The sequence below is a fragment of the Microcaecilia unicolor genome, chromosome 1 (genome assembly GCF_901765095.1).
Source record: "Microcaecilia unicolor chromosome 1, aMicUni1.1, whole genome shotgun sequence".
Taxonomy (NCBI): Eukaryota; Metazoa; Chordata; class Amphibia; order Gymnophiona; family Siphonopidae; genus Microcaecilia; species Microcaecilia unicolor.
In genome coordinates this window covers 542,104,242-542,130,068 of record NC_044031.1, presented here as the reverse complement: position 1 = coordinate 542,130,068, position 25,827 = coordinate 542,104,242, and the positions used below count along the sequence as shown (strand labels likewise).

The 25,827-nt window shown below is 40.2% G+C and overlaps 1 protein-coding gene across 1 annotated transcript in view; it reads left to right on the top strand.

Annotated features, from left to right (window-relative positions):
* Nucleotides 1-25,827, top strand: part of VIRMA (vir like m6A methyltransferase associated) — a 341,503-nt gene that overhangs the window by 162,579 nt on the left and 153,097 nt on the right. Inside the window, exons 13-14 of the mRNA XM_030216723.1 lie at nt 5,314-5,858; nt 25,358-25,593. Of these exons, the coding sequence (XP_030072583.1) occupies nt 5,314-5,858; nt 25,358-25,593 (781 nt within the window). The remainder of the gene's footprint in view (nt 1-5,313; nt 5,859-25,357; nt 25,594-25,827) is intronic.

Sequence of the window (25,827 nt, the reverse complement as noted above, 5' to 3'; positions counted from 1 at the left end):
ACGAGGGAGAAGGAATCACATCTAAAAGAAGAAAAGGTTGAACAGCATGGAGGGACTTTTAATTGAGATAACAGAGCACGACGCGATGGACAACCCATTACACCGTAAAGAGGATTAACAGATTAAAATCACCCAGATAAGTGGAACTGTGATTAAGAAGAATTAATTAGACTGTGCTTGAAGTAACAGACATTGGACTTCTTTAGTGTGATAAAAGAACAGATATACAACTGGTTTCCAAGTAATATGATGAAAGAAATGTAAAATGTGTAATAAGCAATAATGCAAAACCTAATGATTAATAGGGGAATCCGTTGCTAGTAGGAGAATGAATGTAGGTATGATTGGTAGTATGCAAGGTTAATAGGTAGTGAAGTAATATTGGTTTTGTACAGATATACATGCAAACAAGATTAATAAAAAGGTTTAAAATATATAAAAAAATTTGTGAAACTGTTATTGGATTCATATTCATTGGGGAAATCCTGACAACTTGACTGGGTTGTCTTCCCCTGTGCTAGCATGTAGTGTCTATGCAAGAATCTGTAATAGTCTAGCTTGTTTCAGTTTCCCAGTACTAGGTATATTGGTGCTCTAGGGCCCAATATAATATTTGTCACTGTCTTTTCATAGGTAACTTAGGGCTGTTATGGTGTGGTAAGTTTTCGGTATAGGTTTTGATTGTGTCTTGCAGGATTTTGTTATTTCAGAACATTTCTGGCCCTATTTGAAAGTAGGTTCTGGGGTTGGGAGCCCTTGTTACCCAAAGTAAAAATGCTCAGGACTGACTAGTCACGTGATGCTGTGAGTGGCAGCAGGCACACTACAGGCTAGCTGCTTGGGGAACTTCTCCCTTCATCCCTTTGTTCAACTTCAACAGTTTAAAATTCAGTGGTGGGTGATTTCTTTTGAACATTAACGATTATATGGACAAATTCTTAAGCAAACTGGCAAACCAGATGACTGCCAAACTGCTGTGTCGAGGCCAAGATCGTGGTTGTCCGGGGGAGGACAAGATGGCAGCTTCTTCGACCCCATTACAGAGCACATTGGATTTTATCCCAGAGCTTACAGAAGCGGTGGTCAAGGCACTGGACCCCAGATTTGTGCAGCTGTCTGAACAGTCACAGGGATCGTGCAAAGTACATCGGATTTGGTCCACAGAACTGGAGAACTCGAGTCTCCAACGTGGAAGATCTGCTCCAGTCACATAGTGAAGGTCTGGAGCCCTTACTTGTGTTCAACAGCAAAAACTAGAGGATTTGGAGAATAGAGCTCATCAGGAGAACCTCAGATTTGTGGGTTTTTCTGGAATCAATCAAGGAGTCTTCTCTATCTACAGTGTTGGAGACCTGGCTCCTGGCACACTTTCCTTCTGAGAGGGCTAATGGTGCAATTTGTTTGGATAGAGTCCACCGCATGGGCCCTTTACATGCAAGTGATGACAGGCCCCGAATTGTGATAGCGAAATTCCATTGCTACTCTCAGAAGGCTCAAATCTTCTGCCTCTATAAAAACAAACTGGATGGTGTGCAGTTTTATGGCTGGCTGATTAGAATTTTCCAGGATTACTCTGCGGCCCTATCTTCCAAAAGGTGGGCCTTCACACTGGTGTGCTCTCAACTAATAGAGAAACATTTGCAGTTTACTCTGCAGTACCCAGCCACTCTACGGATCCAAGATGAAAACTACTGGAAATCTTTCACCTCTCCAGAACAGGCAGTGGCCTGGATACAAACTCTAGACTCTACCTGAAAGTTTATTGTTTCCCCTGGTTCATTATTCCACTAAAGGTTTATCTGCTTCCTTTTTATGTTGATTAGGGTTTAGACTATGGTGGAAGATACATCTTTATGTATGGATGTACTATGTATTGATTGTTTGGAGTGATATGTTTGTTCGCATTGTACTTTCTTGAAGGGAGGAGATACCCCCTTTAGTATCAGAAGTGACCGACAGTCCTCTCTCCACTTGTGGGAGTGAGACATGCTTGAAGCTATTGGGGGAAAGGTTTGGGAGGTGGGTGGGGGGAGTGTAGAAAGGGCAGGGTGGGGATTGAGTGGGTTTCATGTATTGTTGGAGTCAGTGGCGTAGCCAGACCTGGCATTTGGGGGGGGGGGGGGGGGGCAGAGTTAACATTTATACCTTTATACCTTTCAGGAAATCTAGACTGCCCCAATTTGACTGCCCCTACTTGACTGACTGTACATTTGTTTATTAGATTGTAAGCTCTTAGAGCAGGGACTGTCCTTCTATGTTAACTTGTACAGCGCTGCGTAACCCTAGTAGGGCTTTAGAAATGTTAAATAGTAGTAGTAGTAACATGGGGGGGGGGGGGGGGCACTAGGCATGAATGGTGTTTGATATACTCCTAAATAATGCCTTAGAGTTTACTTTAATGATGGATTTCTAAGTAAACAGTCTGTCCTGCATCAACATAAACCACATACACACTTATGGAATCTTGGAAGTTCACTGACATTTTAAAATAAAGTCACATTATCCCATAACTGAAACTTTGCCATTATAGTAGACTTGAGTCTGGTGAACATCTCAACATACATCACAGTATCCTGCAAAATTACCACAATGGCACATATCCTTTAACTTTGCTTTATAACAAATATAAATACCTTATTCCCCAGAAACTCAAAATACAAAAGAAGTTCTGATTTTTGTGTTGTCTGTAAACATACAAACCCTCTCCTGTCCCAAGCATATTGTGAAGTACCTGTAATAAAAAAACCTACAAAAATAAAGTCGTTCAAATATTTGAAAGGTATTAATCCGCAAACAAACCTTTTCCGTAGATGGGAAGGCGGTACAACTAGAGGACATGAAATGAGATTGAAGGGGAGCAGACTCAAGAAAAATGTCAGGAAGTATTTTTTCACAGAGAGAGTGGTGGATACTTGGAATGCCCTCCCGCGGGAGGTGGTGGAGATGAAAACAGTAACGGAATTCAAAAATGCGTGGCATAAACATAAAGGAATCCTGTTCAGAAGGAATGGATCCTCAGAAGCTTAGCGGAGATTGGCTGGCAGAGCGGTGGTGGGAGGTGGGGCTAGTGCAGGGCAGACTTCTATGGTCTGTGCTCTGAAAATGGCAGATACAAATCAAAGTTAAGTATACACATAAAGTAGCACATATGAGTTTATCTTGTTGGGCAGACTGGATGGAACGTACAGGTCTTTCTCCGCCTCAGGTATCACTAGTTGCTTGGCGGGCATTCAGTCCCTTCCACATGCATTCTGGTATTTCTCTCCCTTCCCTCTCACGGTCTGGTGTCTGAAAGCTTCCTGTGCTCGCCCCCAAAACTGCAATCCTCTGACTTTTAGCAGCGATGGCAATCAAAGCAGCCTTCCAACCTCCCAGCCCTAGAAGCTTTCCCTCTGCATAACTTCCTGTTCCTATATAGGCGGGACTCCACCTATGCCCCATGTAGCTATGCCCCTGGTTGGAGTGTTTATGTGGTGGGGTGAGTGTGTCTGCAGTAGTGAGATTATCAGGCAGTGGTTTGATGGAGGGTTACAGGTGGTGGAATCATGCTCTGCCAAGTAGGGAAACGAATCTGTAGGAGGCTGGGCCCCTGGAGGGCAGTACATCTGATCATGGTATAACCTTACAATTTTTTTTTCTATGTTTGGTAAGCTAGGTGTGTAGGCTGAAACTTCCTATTATTTCTTGGAACGTTTCTGGAATATCATGTCCAGTGAAGCACTCCAAAGATTTTAACTCGGCTCAAACACCATAGGGCCGCCATTGCCTGTTTGCAAGAAACTAAATTATTATTATTTTTTTTTTTTTTGTTATATTTGTACCCCACGCTTTCCCACTCATGGCAGGCTCAATGCGGCGGGCAATGGAGGGTTAAGTGACTTGCCCAGAGTCACAAGGAGCTGCCTGTGCCGGGAATCGATCTCAGTTCCTCAGTTCCCCAGGACCAAAGTCCACCACCCTAACCACTAGGCCACTCCTCATCTGACGCGGAACATGCAAAGCTACGCCAGAAATGGGTTGAGGATTGTTTCTACTCTTCTTCCGGTAATAGACGGAGTGGCGTGGTTATTTTATTAAAAAAAAGGTCTCCCTTGTCAAACACGGTAGGTGTCCAGAGATTCTGAGGGTCGATTTGTGTTGATTCACCTTAATTACCACCAGGGTCAGTGTTTTTATCTCTGTGCAATAGCTACAACTCCCAGAACTAGAGGAAGCACAACCCCCCCCCCCCCCAAAAAAAAAAAAAATCAAAATAGGAATGAAGCTCTCCCCCACTTTATCATGCCGGCGCATTCCATCTTGCCCCTTGATGTCACCTTGCCCTGTCATCAATGTCACACTCCACAGACTATGCAGCTATCTCATACACCTAAACAGGTTAAGCAGAAGTGAGACAAGATGATGCAATGTTGCATGTAGGAAGGAGCTAGAGAATGACTCTGAGAAAACGTTTGTCGTTCCCCCCCCCCCCCCACCTATCCTGTCCCTGGAGTAATTCCGTTAAAACGTTACCATTACTGCAGATTTACGGCACATCCCCATCCCTATGTCATTCTCTAGTGCGCACTGTTCAGAAAGAAAAGTAACAAAATTTCAGGGTTTTTCTGTTCTAGGAAGAGTGGGAAAACGATTCAAAAGCAAGAACAAGAAAGCTTTTTAGTGGACTACAGGAAATGTTTAAAAGCTGTTTTGTTTTGGGGTTTTTTTTGTCAAAGGGAGTGTTAAAATTACTGATACAAAGGTTCACATTTTTGCATCTGCCCTATTCATCAATTTCTTATTTTGAATCTGTAAAAACAACAAATAGTAATTATGTATTAATATTTGAAGAAAGGTATTGTTGCATTTAATTTTGTACCATGTAGAGCTTATCAGCTTATATTCTCTTAGTGATTCATTGAAACATAAAGTCTGACTGGTGTCTAAACGTTTGAATGTAACTGTACTCCTGAAGTAGACCTTATTCAAAAGAAGGAAAGCTTGAAAACAAGCAAATGAGGATGAAGGGGGGAAGACTCAAAAGCAGCCTGACAGTATTTTTTCATGGAAAGATTTGTGGATCCATGAAACAGTCTTACATTAAAGGTGGTGAAGCCAAAGTATCATATTTCAAGAAAGTGTGGGACTAGACCAGGATCTCCAGGGGATGGAGCAAAATTTGAAATCTTAAGGACGAGTTAAGGAGTATGGTGAGTGGAATAGGAGATAGAAAGTCTGGATGAGCCTTATATCCTTTGTGTCAACATGTTCTGTGTTCTCTGTAAAGTTGCTTTTCTGGTTAATCGCTGCTTTCTTTTTGCTATCCCTTCACAGGCCAACAGAAAGATTTGAAGTGGAACCTAGCAGTAATTCAGCTTTTCTCTGCTGAAGGCATGGACACTTTCATCCGCATTTTGCAGAAACTAAACAGCATTCTCATTCAGCCATGGAGACTCCATGTCAACATGGGGACTATGCTGTATAGATCAACTACTATCTCTGTGGCGTGCTGCACCCTTACCCTTCTGAAAACCATGTTAACTGAGCTTTTGCGGGGTGGCTCCTTTGAGTTCAAGGATAGACGCATCCCTACTGCACTTGTGACTCTGCACATGTTGCTATGTTCCATTCCTCTCTCAGGCCGCCTGGACAGTGATGAGCAGAAGCTTCAGAGTGACATCATTGATATTCTCTTGACATTTACCCAAGGAGTTAATGAGCAGGCTACCATTTCTGAGGAGACTTTAGCCAACAACACTTGGTCTTTAATGCTGAAAGAAGTTCTTACTTCTGTTTTAAAAATCCCTGAAGGGTTTTTTTCTGGACTTGTGTTACTATCTGAGTTGCTGCCTCTCCCACTGCCCATGCAAACAACTCAGGTAGGATTTCCATGTAAATAAATTGGGGAACATGCATACTACGTTAAATACCTTGTCACTGTGGCATGGATGCATGGCCTTGTTCAGTACTCCACTTACACCTTATTTTAGGAGATTCCATATGACTTGCATCTTTATTTGAAATCAGAATGTTCTCTGAGAGTCAGGATGAATCAGCCACAAGACTGAATGGCTCTTTCAGAGCTTTTTAAAAAAAAAAAAACCTGGAAGTTGTTTTGTTTTGTTTTGTTTTCCTGAGCATGCGCAGGAATTCCCAGCTGCTGCCTCATGAGTCCCCTTGGTCTTTCTTTTTTTTTTTTTCTTTGTATTTTTTTAATTTTAGCTGGGTAGAGGAAGTTTTTGACTTGCTTTTCTTCCTCTAAGTCCTTTCAGTGCTGTCTCAGGCCAAAAAAAATTCTCACCCTTTTCTTTAAAAATTGAATTTAACTTGGTTGAGAAGCTGTTCGTATAGTTGGTGGTTTCAAAATATGCACTTGCAGCTAGATGTCCATTACAGACAAAATGCACCACCCATTGCAGGTGTCTGGAAGTAGATCACAGTGTTCCAAATTGCTCCCATTGCATTAGGATGCTACCTAGATCTTCATACATCAGGACCTATAAATCCTGCATTCATCTTTGTTGGACATGTCTCCAGCCGTGGGTAAGCATAAGAGGAATATTTCCAGTGGGCCACAGGTGAGCAGAGGCCACTCCATCTTGCTAATTGAATTCTTCTCAACGAAGAAGGTGTGATGCTGTATAAAATGGTGGCATAAAGAAGATATCTCCAAGAAAAGGTGACTGAATCCCACTATGCCACAATTTTCAGGCACTGCCAGCACAGGGTAAACTCAGTTTTCCTTGATTCTAGAAGCCACAGCATGGATGGTCTCATTTGGCCCTGAAGATGCAGTCTGCACAAACATCTTCCCTGAAGAAATCAAAAAGGTGCTAAAAATGTCTGAGCCAGATATCCCCATTCTGGTTCCAGAGGCACTTACTTGTCACTTGATTATTTTTCAGCAGCATCCAAGGAATAGATCAGCATGGAACAATTTTGATACTTTGTGAAGGGTTGCTTTTGTGACTTGCTGGTCTCATCCTTAATTAAGAAATTGTGAGACACTTGCTGGAGGTGTACCAGGCTGGTCACCACCAATTCAAGATGATTTTGCAAGCCAGAGACTCTTCTCAGGCCTAGGGAACTTGAAACGCTAAAATCCATATTCTTTCTACCACCTCCTATAAGACTACTAAAATATGCATAGCACATGACTTCAGACATTTCAATATACTGTGCAAGTGAGTGACAAGACCCATCTTCCATTTCAAGCTCATAATACTTTGAATATGCCTGGAAAGCGTTTTTTTTTTCAGTGGTCAAACAAGGAACAATTGATGATGCTGCTGGCCTCTGATCCTTTTATCTACACTGCCAGAAGTTACATACTGTGTGAGAATTTAACTTAGGTCCTGACAAATTTTCTCTGAATCTCAGAGCCACCCCAAAAAGTAGAAGTCACCCCCTCCCTTCACTCTGGCCAAATAGTCAAAGTTGTAGAGTGGAGATGGTGAAGAAGTCGCACCATAGTTCTAGGACCTGATGTTACTAAGGCTGTTTTCCCATTCTGTGCCTAAGGGAAGGAAACTTAGTAAATCAGGCTCTCAATACACAATTGTACCATACTGGCAAAAGTGTACAGCCAGCAGCTCCCATCCTCCAATGTCTCTCTACCTAACCTGTCTCCAGTCTTTCAGCTCCCCACCCTCTCAGAAATCCCCTTCTGTCACCAACATTTTCCCTTTTTCAGTCCCTTTTATCTTGTTCCAATTATGTCTTATCCTTCCTCTTAACCACCAGTTTAGCTCCCTCCAACTCAGTAATCTAATCCACAACCCTGCTGTTTTCTATTTTGCCAGCAACTTGGAGAGCCCTCAGCTCTTCCTTCAATTCCTTTCTCACCTTGCAGGCTGCTGCTTCTTCTCTGCAATCTGTGGTTCTCAGTCACTTTGAGCCATGTAGAGCGAGACCTCTAATGCAAGTCTTTTGAGGTGAAAAGTCTCATGAGACTAGTGTGAGTTCTTTCACTGCCTGCTCAAATTCACTGAAAGCTGGAGGACCACTCATGTGGTGACAAAAAAAATCCCAGGTGCTATGGAAATTTTTTATTCACTGTGGCAACCTTGCACCTAGGATTTATCATGTCTTGATTTAACTTTGCCCTAATTATTTTTTTTTGTTACATTTGTACCCCATGCTTTCCCACTCATGGCAGGCTCAATGTGGCTTACATGGGGCAATGGAGGGTTAAGTGACTTGCCCAGAGTCACAAGGAGCTGCCTGTGCCTGAAGTGGGAATCGAACTTAGTTCCTCAGTTTCCCAGGACCAAAGTCCACCACCCTAACCACTAGGCCACTCCTCCCACTCCAATTCACACAAAAGGTGGCAGGAGAAGTACCTTTTACACTCCAGGAGGATAGGAAGCTCAGGATGGATGTGTATGGTTTGCTGCACTACATTGATACCCCAAATGAAGCTGTGGTGCTACCTGTGCACAGGCTTCTTCAACATCAATTAACAATATGGCAGAACTCTTATCTCATGTGTATCGGTGGCAGGGAAGCTGGACTTGAAATGGATTCCGACCCTATCTGAATTTTGATGGCGGCCAACTAACATACAATACCATTCAATGGTGGTAGAGCCTGCTTTGGAAAGCGCAAACATGATCAAAGACCTCTTAAGCACCCTATTTGGGAAAATCCCAAGCCATTGGATCTCATAGGGAAGAAGGCTTTTCAGTTCTCCTTGTGAATGGCAGTTCACCAGCTTTATATAGTAGACTATACAGAAACTGCAGAAGCTAAAGCCTTTTTCAGAGATTCTTCCCTAAGGTGAAAAGATGAAGATTTTGGACTGGCTGACCAATCAAAAGTCTCAATGAAGGTGTACATGTGACAGGTTAGCTAATGTCCTATATACCTGTGGGATTTCATTAAATGAAATGGTCAGTTTAAAATCACTGTTACCTCCAGACCTTGTCATTAGCCACTGCAAAGTAATTGTCTTGTAGGAAACAGCCCTTTCCTTTTAGATGGCAATTCTATTACAAAAAGGAAGAGCAGTAGTCCATTCCAAAAACAGGAGGAAGCAGCAATAATAGAAAAAAAAATAGCAGTAGCCTCCAAAACCCTCTGAGTGATGTAAGGTAGCCCAAAACAGACTTCAGTTTTTGAGAGTAAGCATCCTAACTGTTCTTTCATCTACAACATCTCTTCTTTTGGGAGACAAAATACAACCCTTTATCAGATCCTGTTAATAATGAAGTACAGGTGATTATTAAAATACTGAGCTAAGGATACAGGCTGTTTTTCTCTCAGATACTGTTAGATTATCCAGGAGCTGCCTATGGGAAAAGGTAAACATCTCTTCTTCATGGAACTCCTGTAGAGAATATCATGGAATCAGATGAAGAGATGCTTTTGTTCCAGATGATTCTTAGTTATGAAGAAATCCAGATAGTTGAGGTCAGGATTGGATCTGAGAGATCTGAATAAATGCTTGGACCATTAAAATTTCAAAATAAACTCTTTTTAGACCATTCTTCCCTTCATACATATGAAGGACAGGTTATGCTCTCTGGATGTCAAGGAATCTTAGATGTATGTTCCAGTGCAGTGTGTTCCTCTGCTTCACAGTGAATTACAATCACTATCAGTGTTTCAGTTCTTCTGTTTGACTTTCACAGCACCAAGAGCTTTCACAAAGCATCTAGCAGTAGTAGCTGGTCACCTTTGAAGCAGGGACATCTTCATTTTTCCTTATGTAGATTATTGGCTAGTGAAGGAATCTTTTTTTTTTTTTTTTTTTCCTCAAAGAAGGCCCAGCAGTCATAAGAACACAAGTTATGCCATCCTGGGACAGACCAAAGGTGCATCTAGCCCAGTATCCTGTTTCCAACAGTGGCCAATCTGGGTCACAAGTACCTGGCAAGATCCCAAAGGAGTAAAACAGATTTTATGCTGCTTATCCTAGAAATAAGTAGTGGATTTTCCCAAGTTCTTTTAATAATGGCTTATGGACTTTTGTTTTAGGAAATTATCCAAATCTTTTTTAAAACCTGCTAAGCTCACTGCTTTTATCACATTCTCTGGCAACGAATTTCAGAGTTTAAATACACATTGAGTGAAGAAATATTTTCTCTAGTTTGTTTTAAATTTACTACTTAGTAGCTACATTGCCTACCCCCTAGTCTTTGTATTTTTGGAAAGAGTAAATAAGTGATACATGTCTACCTGTTCCACTCCATTCAGACCTCTATCATATCTCCCCTTGGCTGTGATAAGTACATAAGGATTGCCATGCTGGGAAAGACCAAAGGTCCATCAAGCCCAGCATCCTGTTTGCAACAGTTGGCCAATCCAGGTCACAAATACCTGGCATGATCCCAAAAAAGTACAAAACATTTTATACTGCTTATCGCAGAAATAGTGGATTTTCCCCATTTAATAATGGTCTATGGACTTTTTCTTTAGGAAGCCATCCAAACCTTTTTTAAACTCCGCTAAGCTAACTGCTTTTATCACATTCTGTGGCAACGAATTCCAGAGTTTAATTACACGTTGAGTGAGGAAAAATTTTCTCCGATTCGTTTTAAATTTACTACATTGTAGCTTCATCGCATGCCCCCTAGTCCTAGTATTTTTGGAAAGTGTAAACAGACGCTTCACATCTACCCGTTCAACTCCACTCATTATTTTATAGACCTCTATCATATCTCCCCTCAGCCGTCTTTTCTACAAGCTGAAGAGCCCTAGCCGCTTTAGCCTTTCCTCATAGGGAAGTCGTCCCATCTCCTTTATCATTTTCGTCGCTCTTCTCTGCACCTTTTCTAATTCCACTATATCTTTTTTGAGATGCGGCGACCAGAATTGATCACAGTATTCGAGTTGCGGTCGCACCATGGAGCGATACAAGCTGAAGAGCCCTAGCCTCTTTAGCCTTTCCTCATAGGAAGTCATCCCACACCCATTATCATTTTCATTACCTGTCTCTGCACCTCTTCTACTGGAAAATCTTTTAAAACAAATAGGAGGAAATGCTGTGTGGATGTTTACTCAAAGAACAGTTAAGCTCTGGAACTCATTGCCAGAAGATGTGGTAACAGCAGTTACCATATCTGGGTTTAAAAAGGTTTGGACAAGTTCCTGGAGGAAAACTCCATAGCCTATTATTGAGAAATGCACATGGGGAAAGCCACTACTTGCCCTGGGATTGGTAGCATGGAATGTTGCTACTTATTGGGTTTCTGTCAGGTATATGTTCCCTGGATTGGCCACAGTTGGAAGCAGGATACTGGGCTAGATGAACCATTGGTATGATCCAGTATGGCTATTCTTATGTTCTTAATTCTGCTATGTATATATATTTTTTTGAAATGCAGTGACCATAATTGCCCACAATATACAAGGTGCATGGAGCGATCCAAAAGCATTTTAACATTATTATTTTTGTTTTCCATTCCTTTCCTAATAATTCCATACATTCTATTTGGTTTCTTAGCCGCCACTGTACACTGAGCAGAGGGTTTTAACGTTTCATCGATGACATCTAGATCCTTTTCTTGAGCGGTGACTTCTAATTTGGAACCTTCCATCACTTAGCTGTAGTTTGGGTTCCTCTTTCCCACATGCATCACTTTGCACTTGTTCATATTAAACGTCATGTACCATTTGGATGCCTAGTCTTGTAAGGTCCTTTTGCAATATTTCACAATCCTGTTGTGATTTAACAACTTTAAATAACTTTGTCATGAGCAACTTTATTTATTAGGATTTATTTGCCGCCTTTTTGAAGGCATTCACTCAAGACGATGTACAGTAAGAATAAAACAAACATGGCAATTACAGCAGTAAAATGTTCAAATAATACAGAGTATGGCATGGTATACTACTTACAATGTCACCACAATACGTACTAGAACATTTTAATTGATAGTGAAGGGTAAAGCAAACATGGAACATATAAGTAGGTAAGAGAGTAAGAAGACTTAGTAAGGTGACTGATTTAAGTTGCATATATGAGCTCAGAGAGATGGTTACATATTAACTCAGGGTCCCAATGGATAAACATGTCCTGCTGCAGTATGTGCAGCCTGTGTCACTCCTTGTGTGTGTGAGTGAGACTAACAAATTAGTTACTTCTTCCGTTAAAGGCCTAGTTGAAGAGCCAAGCTGTGACCTGCTTCCTGAAGTAGAGATAGTCTTGTGTTAAGCGTAGCCTTTCAGGCAGTGTATTCCAGAGTATGGGGGCTACTCCGGAGAAGGCTTGCTTGCAGGTATCACATCATGTAATGTCTTTTGGAGAGGGTGTGATTAGTGATGGTCCTTGGGAGGACCTTAGTGTCGTTGGAAGTGTGTGAAGGATCATCCTATTCTTCAGGTACTCAGGGCCATTTCCTTTAATTACCTCACAAGTTATTCCCATCTCCAGAGCATTTATAAATATGTTAAAAAGCAGCGGTCCCAGCACAGACTCCTGTGGAGTGGCCTAGTGGTTAGGGTTTTGGACTTTGGTCCTGGGGAACTGAGGAACTGAGTTTGATTCCCACCTCAGGCACAGGCAGCTCCTTGTGACTCTGGGCAAGTCACTTAACCCTCCATTGCCCCATGTAAGCCGCATTGAGCCTGCCATGAGTGGGAAAGCGCAGGGTACAAATGTAACAAAAACAAACACTATCTACCCTTCTTCATTGAGAATACTGACCATTTAACCCTACTCTCTGTTTTCTGTCTTTTAACCAGTTTTTAATCCACAGTAGGACATTACCTCCAATCTCAATTTCCTCAGGATCTTTTTATGAGGTACTTTGTCAAAATTCTTTTGAAAATCCAGATACACAATATTAACTGGCTCACCTTTATCCACATATTTATTCACCCCTTCAAAAAAATGTAGTAGATTGGTGAGGCAAGATTTCCCTTTACTAAATCCATGTTGGCTTTGACTCATTAATCCATGCTTATGTATGTGCTATGCTCAGGAATTTGTTCTTTATAATAGTCTTTACCATTTTGCCTGGCACTGACGTCAGGCTCACCAGTCTATAATTTCCCTGATCACCTCTGAAACCCTTTTTAAAAACTGGCATTACATTGACCACCCTCCAATCTTCCGATACCGTTCTTGATTTTAAAGATAAATTACATAGTACAATAACTCTGCAAGTTCATTTTTTTATTCTATCAGTACCCTGGGATGTATACCATCCGGTCACGCAATTTGCTACTCGTCAGTTTGTCAGATTGCCTATTACATCTTCCAGATTTACAGAGATTTGTTTGTTTCTCTAGTTTGTCAGCATTGAATACCATTTCTGGCACTGGTATCTCTCCCACATCTCCCTCAGTGAAGACCAAAGGAAAGAACTTAATTCATTTCTATGCTATGGCCTTGTCTTCCCTGAGTGCCCCTTTTACCTCTCTGTCGTCTATCGGTCCAACTGATTATTTTACCGGCTTCTTGCTTCCAATATACCTAAAAATGTTTTTACTATGTGTTTTTACCTCCAAAGCAATCTTCTTTTCAAAGTCACTCTTTGCCTTCCTTATCAGTGTTTTGCATTTGACTTGCCATTCGTTATTTTTATTTATTTATTTGTTACATTTGTACCCCACATTTTCCCACCTATTTGCAGGCTAAGTGTGGCTTACATAATACCATAAAGGCGTTCACCAGTCGGTTGATAACAAATACAAGGTTGTATTGTGGTCGAATGAGGTAGGTGTGTGTCAGGCGCCGTGAAGGTCGAAGGGAATGAAGATTGTATGTTGTCCAGTACGATCATTGGTTGAGCTGTGTTGCTGTTAACTGTTTGCAGTCAGTTAACTGTGTTGCTGTTAACTGTTTTCAGTCAGATGCTCCCATTTTCTGAAGGATTTTCTTTTAGCTTAATTGCTTCCTTCACCTCACTTTTTATCCATACTGGCTGTCGTTTGGCCTTCCTTCCTCCCTCCTTTTTAAAAATTTTTTAAATTTAATTTTATTAGATTATTCTCAATGTACAACCAAGTAAATAACATTTCTATAGATAATAGGAAAGGAAAAAGAAAAATCTACCTTCCATAGAAATTAGGAATGTAAAGTAAACTCAATAAGTAATATAACATCCGCATAAATAACAGAGAGATTATTATAAAGGAAAAAGACTTCCTCCTTTTTTAATACCTGCTGACTTTAGATATCAGGGTGCTAAATGGTGGAATTCACTGTCAAAGACAGTCAAGGGACAGCCTGATTACTTGGTATTTTGTAAAAGACTGAAAACTCTCCTCTGAGAGGTTTCTATTCATTGATGGAGTATCTTAGATTGCAATTGGCCATCAGTGATCTATATTTGATATTTTGTCTAGGTCTTTTTAAACGTTGTCTGTTTATTTATTGTTAGCCACATTGAACTTGAATATGTTCGGGATAATGTGGGATATAAAAATCAAAATAAATAATACATAGAATATATCTGGTCTCTGCTTCCAGGATGGTATTTTTGAATACCATCCACACCTGATGTAAATTTTTGACCTTTGCAGCTGCTCCTCTAAGTTTGTTTGTTTTTTTAAATATGCTCCTTATTTTATCATAGTCTCCTTTTGAAAGTTAAATGCCAATGTATTGGATTTCCTGTGTGTACTTCAGAGATTATATCAAATCTGATCATATTATAATCACTATTATCACGTGGCCCCAGTACCATTACCTTCTGCACCAGATCATGCAGTCCGCTAAGGACTAGGTCTAGAATTGTTCCCCCTCTTGTTGGTTCCTGAACCAGGTGCTTCATAAAGCAGTCTTTGATTTCATGAAGGAATTTTACCTCCTTAGCATGCCCTGATGTTAGTAACTGAAATCACCCATTATATTGTGTTCCCTGGTTTGTTAGCCTCCATAATTTCGATAACATTTCTACATCCGTCTGTTCATCCTGGCCAGGTGGTCGGTAGTACACTCCTATCACAATCCTTTTCCCCTTTTCACATGGAATTTCTATCCATAGGGATTCCAAGATGTTTTGTGTCCTGCAGAATTTTTAATCTATTCTATTCAAGGTGTTCCTTAATGTATAATTCTATTCCTCCACTAATTTGATCCACCCTATCATTGTGATATAATTTGTACCCTGGTATAACAGTGTCCCATTAGTTATCTTTTTTCTACCAGGTCTCAGAGATGCCTGTTATATCTGTCTTTTCATTTAGGGAATATATTCTAACTCTCCCATCTTATTTCTCAGGCTTCAGCATTTGCATACAAACATTCCAAACACTGTTTGTTGTTCCTGTTACAACTTGCTTAGCAGTGACAGTGAGAATTTGCAATCGTAATATTTGTCTGTTCTTCTTCAGCTACTAGAGTTACTCGGGGTTGCCATAGATAATCTTAAATCACCCCACAACCACTGCAGTACTTCTAGTGTAGTAGAGCCCTAAAGCTTTCCTCCTGGATCAGAAAATAAATGGTCTGAGAGATATATATTAAAGTATTTTAATTTAATTACTGGCTGTATAAATGAAGCCCAGAGCAATAACATCAGTGGTAAAACAGAAAATATATAAAAAAAACAAATTGCCTTTCTAATACATAGCTTAACTCTGAGTTAGAAACAGTTCAGCCTACCTTTAACTATGATTCAACTCAACATTGAATCCAAATTGAGGGCTACTGACTATTAAATCAATCTTAATCTTCATCTCTCCCAGTCCGTGAATTTACAGTATACCTAGTTCAAAATAATAAAACCAATTTCAGTTTGGTAACTATTCTAGCACATTCACCACCACTAATTTATCCTAACCTGGGAAATTTGATGGTCAGAAGCTACTAATAAGGCCATTGATCTCAGACCAACCTACAAAGAAATGCTGTTGAACAAAAGCCTGGGAAAATGAGATTTGGGTTCCTTGTTAATAGGTGGAATATAAATCAATAAACTGTAAACTATAAGATAGTTTTTTTACCCTGTCATAAATTTTAGTGGCACCAAATTCCAAAGAAAAGAAGCAAAATAAGAAAAGGCTTTTTGCCTAGTAAACATTAATCCTATCCAAAATAGAACTTAACATTATTAATTGTTGGTATGACTAGTACCAGGGAGCTCAAGAGCAGGACAGTCATCAGCTCACTCCTTATGGTGCTGCATATGGGTGTCACAATTTATTCAACTCTATATGTGTATCACCACATACATCAACTGGTTAGCATATCTGGGTTTAAAATAGGTTTGGACAAGTTCCTGGAGAAAAAGTCCGTAGTCTGCTATTGAGATAGATGTGGGGAAGCCATTGCTTGCCCTGGAATTGGTAGCATGGAATATTGGCCACAATCTGGGTTTCTGCCATGTACTTGTGACCTGGCTTGGCCACTGTTGGAAACAGGATACTGGGCTAGATGGACCATTGTTCTGACCCATTATGGCTACTCATGTTATGTAGGATAACTGCTTTGACTGTGGAAGAATGTCCCCAAGAGACAGAAAACATTATTTCTTTCATCTATGGGAGCGTTACAAAGAAAGCTTCTAAGAAAGTTCTCTGTTCTCAGCACAATCAAGCAGATCCTTTTCACTGGAGGTTTCCTCCATTCAGTTTCACAGTGTTCTAAAGAGCCCAGTTGTTGAAAAAAAGAGGGGGGGGGGGCACTGGATTTCATGTCCTCATCAGTTTGGGGATTTTTTTTTTTTTTTTGCAAGTGTTCCAACACTGCTGCTTCAAATACAAGTCTTCCTCTGCACTGTGCAACTCACCTTAAGTTTGAGCCACATGCAGAACTTATGTAACTCTGGCTGGTCTTAAGTCTCATGAGATTTGAAACTGTTGACACCAGCTCAGGACAAATGAGTGCTGCTTTGATTTCTTATGTACTAGGGCAGTCTCTGCTATCTCTGCTAGTACACTTATTACAATCAACTGCCAAATAACACCAAATACATGGAATTTCAGTTGTCAAGTTCAGGAAGAATCATTGCTTGTATCAACACCTAAAAATTGCATTGACCTATGTGATAACGTCAACTTAAAAATCGTTGTCATCACACTCAATTTATGACTGCATTGTAAGTTGAGAATCAATCTAGAATGCCAAGGTCTGATTGAAGAAGGATAAGATTTCCAAAAATCAAATTGGGAGAGAATACTATCAAGGGTGTCATAGAAACCAGTAAAACCTTGGTTTTTAATGAAGATTAAAGGCCAGTTTATTCTCAGCCATCCATCTAGATGTCAACATTAAGCACTCACTGCACCCATATAACTGCTGGGTCTGAATAGGTATAAAAAAGTAAAAGTTTTATACCATCTGCATGCAGCTGGTAAGCTACGTCATGAGCAGGCAAGACTGAACAAAGTGGCCACAGATATTAAATAAAACTACTTGCCAAGGCATAGCCCTGTGGTACACCTGATGACATATTGGTCTAGTCAGAAGTTTGATTTCCAACCCAAGGACTTGTCAGGAAAGAAGTAAACCACTTCAGGATATTCAGACCAATTCCCAATTCATCCAGCTGGGCAAGCAAAATGAAATGATCTACAGTATCAAAAACAACTAAAATATCTAAAAACAGTAGCAATAAGATTCTCCATTTACCACAAGACCTCGCAAAATTGGATCTAATATAGAGAGTCAAGAGTATTTCAATACTGATGTTGGTCTGGAGGCCATGACAAGTTTTCTTTTAATCTAGGAGTCAACTTAGAAACTTAGGAGCCGGTGGCTGAAACTTTTCACCTCTTCCCTCTAATTGCCCCAACCAAATTTTAAGTGTTGGGCGGGAGGGGAGAGTCATCCCCTACGATATCTCTTGCACTTTGGGTCTAATTTTCTAGGGCTGCTTTCCCAGTGGAAAATAAAGCTTAGTAGGTTTTTGCTCCTAATTTGCCACTGCATAAGACAGCAGCCCCAGAGCTTGCTATCAGCAGCATGCCAGTTTAGCCCCCTCCTCCTTCATACCAATAATTGTATCAAATGTGATTTACCTCTTTGATGCAGTTCTCAGTTGAGGCACAGGATTCCACCACTCTTCCCCGTTCTCTCATCACCCCTGTTGCCCTCACTCTCATTGGTACCATTACTTTGTCCGTCAGTCACATCTCTCATATCCCCCTACCTTTCCTCAGCTGTCTCTTTTTATCCCTCCTATACTTTCATCCTTCAGTGAACTCCTCTTCCTAATCTTTTTGCTCATCTTACCCAGTCTCCTTTCTCTATCCTCTGTCCCCCATTTGTCAGAAAGAGTAGGACTTGCTTTCCTTTTTTTCTTGTATTTGCCTATTGTGTGTTTCCCCATTTAAAAAAAATTTCTTCTTTTCCACCACTTTCCTTTAAAGCTTCTAATCCTTCCATGTTCTGTTCTTTTCTTCTCTCTTTTTTCCCTCTGATAATATTTTCTGCCCCTCTGTTTTTTTTTTCTTTTTTCCTTTTGTTTTGCTCCTTGCTCCTTCATCTCATAAATGTTTCCTCCTTTGTTGTTCCGACGCTGCATCCCTTGCTTTTGCCTCTTCTACTGCACATCGGCTGCTGGAAAAACAGGTCTTCCTCTGCATAGCTTGGCATATCTTATTTGAGCTGTGAAATGTGCTCTTGAGCTGGTGTACCATGATAGTTTTACACTGTGTGGCTCAAACTTGAGCTGAGTTGCACAGTGCAGAGGAAGACCTGTATTTGAAGCAGCAGTGGTGGAACACTTGCCAAAAAGAAGAAAAAAAATCCCCAAACTGATGAGGACATGAAATTCTGGGTACCAAAGTGCACTTTCTAGGCACTAAGGTGACCTAGTGGCCAGGATTTGTCAAGCCCTGGTCTAGTTTATCAAAAAATGGTAGATTGGAAATAGAGCAAAAACTACTCATTGCTAAACAATTAAGCTTATTCCCTTTAAGGATAGGTCTTAAATTAGTATGCTTAAGGAATATCGGAAGCTTATCTAAAGATAAGGACCAATGAATTGTTGTAAAATTTGCTAATCTAATCAATTGCTGCAGAGACAACATAGAGAGGCTCAAAAACATATCCAGTATTGTACATAGATGTTAAGATGAACTGTATGTACTCAATGGAAACAGGTGAAAAAGCATCCCAAAAGACTTTTGCCCCAGGCACAGAGGACCCACCTAACAGATTAATTTGACTCTGCTCCAAAGTAGATCCAGTATTTCTAGTATTACTCCAAGGATGACGAAAGATACCATTAATAGTCTGACCATCTTACTGGAGCTGTGGATATCCTTGTGCAAAATATGAATTGGCGTATCCCTTCTTGTGTACTGAACTTACAATAATTTTTTGAAAATCACGGGGGAGATGATGGATAATTGAAAATTTACTCATTATGGTTCATAAGGGTACACATTGACATGAAAGTTAGTCTCCATTCTATGAAGCACACAGTGAGAGAGTTCCCTTGAACTGGAAAGAGATACACCAGGCAAAAGGCCCAAAATTACAACATTTACACCATTTGTAAATTGCACATTTAATTTAGCAACACAATACCCTAATTTTGTTTCTACATTTTATTTTTTTTTTCAATTTCAAACATGAAGATCAGCTCAATCACAAATACAAGCTTCATATTTCACAATCCCCAAATAATCCCACCCCATCCCAACTCAACTAAAATGCCAATGCAAAGGCTCTAGGAGCTGTGACTTATCGTGAATCTAAACTATAGTGATGACAAGGTCCGTTATACCAATATATCTCGCCAGCGCATATAGACATCCCACATTTTGTGGAATTGCAGAAGATGCCCATGCTTTTTAGCCATAAGCTTGGACATGAGACAACCGTAGTCCACCTTATTGAAGACATGTTCTACTGATGGCAAAGTGTTCTGCTTCCATTGTTTTGCCACCAAGATCCAAGCAGCAGTATAAACATGAGTCAAAAGTTGATGAAGTTCTTTCTTAACCCCCTGCTGTTTGAACATTCAGCAAATAATTATCCGGTTAATGGAGGGGAGCCCTGGTACAAACCTTAGTAGATGAGTATGAAGAGTAGTCCAAAAAACCTGAATTTTAGGGCACGGCCACCATATATAATAAAAGGTGCCCACCCCTCCACAGTTTCACCAGCAAGCAGCTGACCCTATCTTAAATATTCGTAACAAGTTTTGAGGCGTGAAATACCACTGATACAACATCTTATATCCATTTTCCACTGGGGGGGGGGGGTTGCCACTGAAATCTTTAGCAAGTACTTAAAAATTGTCATCCATTGTTGTCATTTATAGTGGGAAAGTAGCATTGATTTCCACCCCTCCCTGTACCCAATCACAATGCGCGTTCTGTCTCCGTTTCTGCTAACATTAACTCAGACTTGGTTCTGCAGGTGATAAAATCTTGTAATTGAGTATAGTGATATGTATCCCTATCTAAAAGTACAATCCAAAAGGTAAGTGGAAAAAGTGTTTACTGTAGCTACCAATATACATATGTCACTTGTTTAAAAAGTTGGGAGAAAAGACCTCAGATGCCTGTGCCTCTAATTGCGCTGTTATACCACAGTATAACAGCGCAATTAGAGGCACAGGCATCTGAGGTCTTTTCCCCCAACTTTTTAAACAAGTGACGTGTATATTGGTAGCTACAGTAAACACTTTTTCCCACTTATCTTTTTGGATTGTACTATTTGTTTGCCACTGGGTTTCCAGCATTGCCCCCCCCCCCCCCCCATCTAAAAGGTGATATTCATCTTTCAAATCATCAATATTCATCTTTCAAATCATCAAAGATGATAAATTCCCCTTCTTCCCATATCTGACCCAACATACGAAGGGAAGATGCCCATTCGCCAGTATGCAGGATCAAGTGTACCAGGGATAAATACAGAAGCATACATGATGGGGGTTGTTAAGTGATATTGGTGTTCAGGAAACATTTGAGCTCAACACCCAACCCAAGCTTGCAAAACAACCTTGGTTTGGCCTCTCACCAGAGCCCTGCCTGCATGGAAGTCATCAAGTCTGAGGAAAAACCAGTGGGTAAGATTTCAGATTTCTGAAGATTAATTTTAAATCCCAAAATGTTACTATAAGCTGTTAAGACAAGCATGGTAGCTGATAATGAGGCTTGTGGGTCGGCTAACATAAGAAGAACATCATCGACATAATATGATTCAAATATTTTGTTCCTCAATTTGGATCCTTCGAATTAGTGGAGAAGCATGGATAAGCTAAGCTAAAGGCTCCATTGAGAGGGCAAAAAGAAGAGGTGATAGAGCGCAACCTGTCAAGTACCCTAAACAAAAGATGTGGTGTAGGTGCCAATTATTTTTAACTGAGCTAATGGATGGCTATATAAAGCCTGAATACGATGCAGAGAAGGCTCTGATAACTCCACTTTCTTCAAAATTTCAAAAAGATAGATTCAGAGGACCCGATCGAAGGTCTTCTCTGCATCTAATGACAAAAGCACCTTTGTATCACCTTGTGCTTGTGCCCTATCAATCAAGTGCAACGCCCATCTGGTATTGTCAAAAGTCTTCCTGTTGTGAGTGAAGCAAAGCCTGGTCAGCATGAATTAAACGTGGTAGTGCCACCTGTAGCCTTTTTGCTAAAATGTTTGTAAAAATTTTATAGTCTGTCTCTAAGAGTGAAATAGGCCGATAAGAGCCACATCTCTGGGGGTCTTTATTAGGTTTGAGTAGCACTGTGATGCCTGCCAGTCTCCAAGTGAGCGGCAGGGTTGTACTATCAGTTATTGAGTTATATATGCTACCCAGTATTGGGGCTAATGTTCTCTTGAAACATATATAAAAACGGTTACCACAACCATCTAACAATAGTGGCTGACATCATATCCTGTTCTGCAGACAATAGAACAGGCAGATTCACCCCTTCTAAGAAGGAATGAATATCTGTTAATGATGGCATCTCCTCAGGCATATAAAACTGTTGATAATATGCTAAACTTCTCCCTGAATATCAGCCATCTGAGTACAGAGCTGCCCAATGTTATTCACCAGCGAGCTAATAGCATTATGGTGTGCCACCCATTTCAATTTGTGTGCATGAAGCTGCTGAGCCTTATTATTAAATTCATAATATTCTTGTGTGCGCTGCATTTGCTCTTGTATAATACATTCGAAGACAGAAAGCTTCACATGAGCTTTATGTAATGCCGCTAATTCTGTGGTGGTAGGGAAAGGGAATGGGACTTGATATACCATTTTTCTGTGGGATTTTTTTTTTTTTTTTTTGCAACTACATTCAAAGTGGTTTACATAGTATATACAGGTACATATTTGTACCTGGGGCAATGGAGGGTTAAGTGACTTGCCCAGAGTCACAAGAAGTTGCCGTAGGTAGCCTGATGTTTTTTTAGGCTATCTTGATATTGAATAAGTTGCCTAAGGTCAAGTTCTTGTTGTTTGGTAGACTTATGAATATGAGCATGTAGAGAAATTATTTTCCCCCTTTGGACTACTTTTAGACTTTCCCATAACATAGCCAGGGATATCTCGGGAGTATCATTAGAGCTAAGAAATTCCTGCACCTCTCTCTCAATCTGCCGAATATGAGTTGGCTTATCCAATAAATAGGAAATTTCCACTCACAAGGGGGGTAGGAACTCCCTGTTCCCGAAAAGTGAATGTGATCGGGGCATGATCTGACCATGTACGCATATGGATAGAAGCCACCTGTACACGGGAGTAGACCAAAGGATCTCCCAGCACAATGCCCTGCTTTAAACATGGCAAAGACATCCCCCTCCCCAAATTGATGCAGACAATGCTCTACAGATATGAAGGACAGCGTTGATTTAATAATTCAGTCATTCAGTGACAGCCGGGTTTCTATAATACAGATCTGATCTAGTTCCTGTTTTATAACAAGATAATAAATAACCGATAACTTATTTCTCAGTGACCTAATATTACATCTCATGCCAACAGACTCCTGAGGAATCAACTTACAAAAATAAACAGGAAGTACCCCTGTGGACCACAAGAAAGAGGAGCCCTAAAGATAGGAATGTAAAACCATAATGACCTCAATCCATCATCACTGTCATCAGTTGTGTTATATAGCCAGTAACTTTTTTAGGTAGGCACATTTAAAAAGGACAAGAAGGCAATAACCCCAATACCTAAACCAACAGTACTACTACTACAAATCATTTCTACAGCGCTACCAGTAATATATGTTTCTTCACAATAAGAAATGAGAACAAATCCTTGGGGGCACAGATGGCACACAAGTGGCACAAAGAGCAGGCCTCTTTCGATGTACAGTCCCCTTGATTCTATGGACTCTTCTTTAAATTTAACAGCATTGCTATATCAACAAGCAAGGAAGAGTGGGATCGCTTTGCCTCCATTGAGAGATAGTAAGAATATGGTACTTTGTAGTTATTAGATATCCTCTAAGCTGCTTATGTTCTGGAAATAAAAGCCAGTTCATTGACACATTCAGAATTCTTTGACCTTATGAATAGTATTTGAATTTAACAGCTGTGCAGATCATCTTTTAGACATGAAGAATGCTTCAAGTAGGCATATTTGCCACCAGTGAGAACAAGCAGCTTCAATTAGAATTGCTCCAGGTGGCTTCTGTAGATCCCCAAGCATTGGGGTTCTGTGGTTGCAGAGTGAGCTTGATCCCTCTTTTATGTGTATCCTTCCATGACTACAAAAATTCTACCAAAAGCTGAGCTCTGTGATTCTCATTACACCACCGTGGCCTTGGGAAAAGCTAGTTTCCTTGTCTCTGGCTCTAACAGCCTGGAGATTGAGCAGCATATAGTTGGTTTCTTAAGGCTGCCAGCTCAAAATCATTAATTTTTCTGCAGGATATCCATCCACAAGAAGATCCTATGCCTTCAAATGGAAGAGATTTTCCTTCTAATAATATACAAAAGATCATGCCATTATTTGATGTCCGCTTCTTCCAGCTCTCTTCAGGTCTCCAGACATGCTTTGTTAAAGTGCATCTCAATGCATTATCAGCCTAGTAGACTAAATTTAGCTTTCCGGTGTCCCCATTGTCTTTAAATTCATGAAGAGTCTCATCTATATGAAACTTCTAATTCAAAATTCAACAGTGCCATGGGACTTAAATGTCTTTTCTCAACTTACTAAACTGCCTTTTGAACTGGTAGTCTTCATCCTTAAAGTATCTAACGTGGAAGGTACTTTTCCTAATTACTGTGAGATTAGCAAGAGGGATTAGTGAACTGTAAACTATTATATATATGGATTTGGAAGTGAGTATTCTATCACAATAAAGTAGTCTTAAGGACTTACCCTAAGTTTCTACCGAAGGTAGTAGCAGCCTTCCATAGTAATGAAAAAAAGCGTTTTGTCTGTCTTCTCTCCCAAGATTTATTTGCACCAGGGTGAGAAAACCTCCAGTACTTTAGACTGCAAGTGAGCTTTTATCTACTGCTTAAAAAAAACAGACCCTGAGAAAGTCTACTCAGTTTTTCATATCTCTTGATCCAAATCAACATCTTTGTATATATAGCAAAGCGTATGCTAGCAAATTGGATAGTATCTTATATTCTGTTTTGTTACAGTCAAGCACACAACCTTCTGACTGACACAAAATCTCATTATTAGGTTGGAGCAACTGCTGCCACAACTATAGCTTTTTTGAAGTCTGCTTTCCTTGAAATAATATGCAGAAAACCTTCTTGGTCCATGTTCTATAATTCTACTTCAACTGTTGCCTGAATGAGAACTTGAACAGAGATAGTGTCTTTGGTCAAGCAATACTTAACACACTGTCCTATAAATTTTTCAACTCTAGTATAGTTCTACTAAGATCTGGAGAAACCCTGGGAGTTATCCACTTGTTTGGCTTATTAGATCTTGTTTGTCAGTGGAGAACGCAAAATTGCTTACCTTGTAACAGGCATTCTCTGTAGACAGGATTAATCAGATCACAATCCTACCTCTCCGAAAGTTGACTTTAAACTATAAACTAATTGAGAAGAGTGTGGAGACTAGTCTAAGCTCGAAGTTCTGTTCTGTCCTGACTCCAGAAGATATCACTCATTTGTGTGTCTGATTTATCCTGCTGTCTATGGAGAATGTTTGTTACAAGTAAGTAATGTTGGTGTCATTGGCATGGTATAATTTTGATTAATCTTTTGAGGCTGATATCCCAAAGCATTTATGTGGTAGGCAGTGTCAATTGTGTAAATGATTCTTTCAGAAATCATCTCCAGTGGCTCTACAGATAAATTTGACCATTTTGTACATACAACTACCAAACAATCATCCATCTGGAAAAGGGCATTGTTTGGAGTGGGTGAGGGCAGCACAATTCAGATATTTAACATATAAATTGTTCGTAGAAGTTCTGATTGGTAAATAGAAGCTTTAACTTAAAATAGTTCAGCCTAATGTTTGTTTTACATGAATTTTCAAATCCAGTGCTACATGGATAAACAGCAGCAGAGCCATTGTATATTGACCAATGTTTCTTTATTTGGTTAGGCTATTGAAGCTCTGGATATTGCAGTGGCACTGAACACCAGAAAGCTGTGGAGTATGCACCTCCATGTGCAGGCTAAACTTCTGCAAGAAATTGTTCGTGCTTTCTCTGGTTCTTCTTGCCAGCCACTCCAGCATATGGTAAGGCGTATTTGCATCCAGCTGTGTGATCTGGCTTCACCAACTGCCCTCCTTATCACTAGAACCGTGTTGGATTTGGTCATAGAAGATTTACAAAGGTACTTTTTATGTCTCATCTCTTATATAAAATCATTAATATAAAAAATGACTTTGAAGATAACAGAATGGTATCCATACTCAGTTCAATGAAATGTAAAAAGACAGAAGGTGTTATGTGACGAAAAGGGTATTGTAACGGGGTTTATAGAACACTGTCCCTCACCCATAAGAAAAGTCGCTCTCTTAACTAATCTGGACCACCTTAAGAGCACTGATCCCACCCTGGGATGAAG